Source organism: Frankliniella occidentalis, unplaced genomic scaffold (assembly GCF_000697945.3).
Source record: "Frankliniella occidentalis isolate FOCC.00 unplaced genomic scaffold, Focc_3.1 Scaffold41, whole genome shotgun sequence".
Lineage (NCBI taxonomy): Eukaryota > Metazoa > Arthropoda > Insecta > Thysanoptera > Thripidae > Frankliniella > Frankliniella occidentalis.
In genome coordinates this window covers 301,265-304,608 of record NW_026267171.1, presented here as the reverse complement: position 1 = coordinate 304,608, position 3,344 = coordinate 301,265, and the positions used below count along the sequence as shown (strand labels likewise).

At 37.0% G+C, this 3,344-nt stretch overlaps 1 protein-coding gene across 2 annotated transcripts; it reads right to left on the bottom strand.

Moving 5' to 3' along the window:
- Positions 1–846: 846 nt before the first annotated feature.
- On the bottom strand, positions 847–2,809 carry LOC113203524 (GTP-binding protein SAR1b). 2 transcript variants are annotated; one of them, XM_026418267.2, is made up of 6 exons: positions 2,637–2,809; positions 2,227–2,279; positions 2,021–2,140; positions 1,811–1,876; positions 1,488–1,720; positions 847–1,404 (listed from the first exon to the last, which is right to left on the bottom strand). In XM_026418267.2, exons 2-6 carry the CDS (start codon positions 2,267–2,269, stop codon positions 1,288–1,290), a joined length of 579 nt encoding a protein of 192 aa, XP_026274052.1. In that variant the 5' UTR covers positions 2,270–2,279; positions 2,637–2,809; the 3' UTR covers positions 847–1,287. The 2 variants fall into 2 exon arrangements, with proteins under 2 accessions (XP_026274052.1, XP_052122652.1); XM_052266692.1 differs by lacking the exon at positions 2,637–2,809 and adding an exon at positions 2,407–2,534.
- Positions 2,810–3,344: the final 535 nt, after the last annotated feature.

Sequence of the window (3,344 nt, the reverse complement as noted above, 5' to 3'; positions counted from 1 at the left end):
AGTGACCCACCCATCGCAGATCCGAGAGCCGTGGCACACTACAGCCGATCCACGGCGTGGCGCGAACCAAGACTTGTTCAAAAATAAGATTATTTACTTATGTTAGTGAAATAGCGTCAGTTTTTTCGTTTACCCTTTTCCAGGCCCGGAACTGCAGTTAGGCGCTTCGTTTGCCCTCCTGATGGTATCAGTACCTGATTTAGCTCTTATTTCAACAACTGTCACTAAATGAAATAACATAATGTAATTAACTACTTTACTCATATTATTTACTAAAATAGATAAATCTAGGTTCGGACAAACGAGCTTCGGACAATCGGGGCGCCTCCATTGAAAAGCATTGGGATAATAGAGATTTACACACTAGGTATGTATTTTGCAACAGTTATACTCCTGCTGTAAGTAAGTTGTGAATGGTGAGTTTGCGCAAATAGGAGGTCCACATAAAAAACTTCTGTTTAATGTAAAAATGTTTTAATGAAACACGAAAGTCTTTAGATCTGAAATCAAATTTAACTACCATGTTTGTTGAAGCCAATATCACACACACAATATCATGCAGCACTCACCCTCATAATGACAAGTGGGAAACATCAATTTAAAATGCAGATTTACAATAATTTTTTGCATTAAGTAAATTATTTTTAACATACAAGCTACTCATTTCTCTCTAGCAGCATTTGTGACAGATGAGTCAGGGGGCAAACAATCATTTATTGGTAACATATTGGTAAATGATAGGTCTAGTTTAGAGGGTGCTGGGATCTTTAATCCCACTAGTGTAACCAATGGTACAAAAACTTAATGTCAGAATGTTCAGGTATATAATAAGACTGGCATTTAAAAAAAAAAAGGTGGGGCTGGGGACTCCCAACATCCTCCAAACAAAACACAACCAAACTGTAGGAAGCAGAACTCTCCAATTTTATGGTTGCACGTGGTATGCCAAAATAATTTAAAGCTTTACAATTTTAGCATGAAAGATTTTCTAATAAAAACACAACAGAAAAACAGAGTCTTTTGAGACACTGTTTCAAAAGAGGTTGGTTTGTTTCAAAGGTCATTCTTTTGCTGTACTTGGACACTGAGCTCAGACTTGTTCAGCATAAAACAAATCCTCCGACCCACAGTCATGACTTGCTATACTTAAGATTCTTTTGCATTGGCTATTACAAACGACCCTTTATTTAAAACACACCCGACTGAACAATGAAACACAGCCAATGATCCTACACAGTGAATCTGTGTAGGAGCAAATACACTGTAAAAATAATTAACTTCCGTTTCTTAATTGATGTACTGTGCAAGCCAGCGGAAACCTTCACCATATCCCTGGCGTTTGAGAACTGAGCACATGAATAATTCAAGTGGCCTTCCCCGAATTTCTGATCTTGGAATCTTGCCCTGAAAAGAATATGTTGTGAAAAATCATCAACTAGAGAAATTTTTAAGTGGTAGATAATTTGCTTTAAATTTAGATGACATACTTTTCCTGTTGTACTGTGAAGGCCAAAACATCCACGAAGTTCTTCTTCAGAGCATGCTTCTGGTCTGTCAATCTTGTTTCCAAGAACAAGAACAGGACAGTTTGCAAGTGTTTCATCTGTGAGTAGAGCATCAAGCTCAACTTTGCTCTCTAGTAAACGAGAACGATCACAAGCATCTACCAAGAACACCATGGCATCAACAGCAGGAAAATAGTCCCGCCATACTCGACGAGCTGAAAGAGGAGAAAAACAGTTTGTGAAACTTTGTGTTTTGTTTTCAATAACACATATTTAATGGAAAAGTATGCAGTATTTAAACTTGCCTTGTTGATGTCCTCCCAGATCAAATGTAGTGAATTTCATGTTGCCTATTGAAAGCTCTTCAGATGCTAGAAAAAGTAAGTGAAGAATAATTTAAAAAAACAAAAACAAGGATCTATGAATCTAGAGATATTCTTGTATTTGCAATACACAGAAATAAATAGAAATGATTACACCATGATTCTTTTCAGATATTTAAATAATCAACATACTTGGATGAAGAGTTGGCACGTGCTGGGCAAGCCGATCATCTTTCAGCATATGCAAGAGGGTAGTCTTGCCAGCATTGTCAAGACCTAGGAAAAGTAGCTTTCCAGACTTGCTGTAAAGACCTAAAAATAAAATACGAAAGGTACATTTTGAAGCATTTACTACAAGAACATATATTTACTTGTCATTAATCTCCAATAAGTCTTACCTAAGTACCCAAGGACTCCGGTAATCCAGTCCCAAAGAAACATGATGATTTAACTGAAATTGTGTAAGAACAGGATAAACAATTATAAAGACAAAAAAATAAAATGAAAACGTTTTTTCCAAAAACTGCAGAATGAACTCCAAAACAAGAAGTTGGATTTGGCATTGACCCAGTACTAACCCACAATCAAGAATTTTAATGCAACAAGGAAACAAAGCCTTCACTCCAAAAAAATATTGTTAGAAATATCCTAAACTGGCTTCTTATGAAAACGTTTAACAAACAACGAAACCGATCTATGACGCACTTAACCCTGCTAGTCTATGAATAACAGCTCAAAGTGAAAACACAACCATAGTCGCAAATTACAGGCCACATTACGGAAGAGCAAGATAAGAGAATGCACTTACACAAGTTTTACTATTTCTTCAATTAAACACACAGAACTTCAGTAACACGCAGCTGCAACTTTGTTATTGTCAAATCAATTGAATGTGTTATGTGTTCTGTGTGAATCTGAGAACTGTGCCAGTCATCATTTCTGACCTGACTTCTGACTACTCGCACCACCTACACTTGGAAGAGTTGGGAAGGTCTTTGCAAGAAAAAGAAGAGGAAAAAGTTGGCCAGATAGCAGAAGACGCGAAACGTCAAAATAAACTTTCGTGACTCGAAAACAGCCTGCAAACTTTTACTAGGGATACTGACTCCTACAATTATTGTAACTTGCTTAAAAACGAACTCTAGTTGAAGATAATAAACTTCACGTTATATTGGCCGTGACAGTCGTAGGTTATGCCACTGTTGTGAGCTGTTTGTGTGTTCGATAAGTTGTAGGATGGTTGGGATGTGATTCTGCTAGGACTCCCGTACTTTCACAACCAAAAACTCCCGACGCTCCTTTTTTCATCCTTTGAACCATGTGGGTAATGAAATTAATCAAAAGCGCTCACTGGCACTCACCTTATAAATTACCAGGATAAAACGTTAATTCCTCCTTTATTTCAACATATACTTCGACACAGTTTACTTAGAAATATGATACTTGGAGATAAAACAGGAGACAATCAAAAGAAAGAAACTAGAAAAACAATTCATGGACTAAACAAAGGTTGGGG

Excerpts from the sequence above, each read along its gene's own strand:
- LOC113203524 (XM_026418267.2), bottom strand. The coding sequence starts at position 2,269 with ATGTTTCTTTGGGACTGGATTACCGGAGTCCTTGGGTACTTAG. Across the intron at positions 2,141-2,226 it reads CGGAGTCCTTGGGTACTTAG|GTCTTTACAGCAAGTCTGGA; the intron begins GTAAGACTTATT and ends TTTTATTTTTAG. Across the intron at positions 1,877-2,020 it reads CGTGCCAACTCTTCATCCAA|CATCTGAAGAGCTTTCAATA; the intron begins GTATGTTGATTA and ends TACTTTTTCTAG.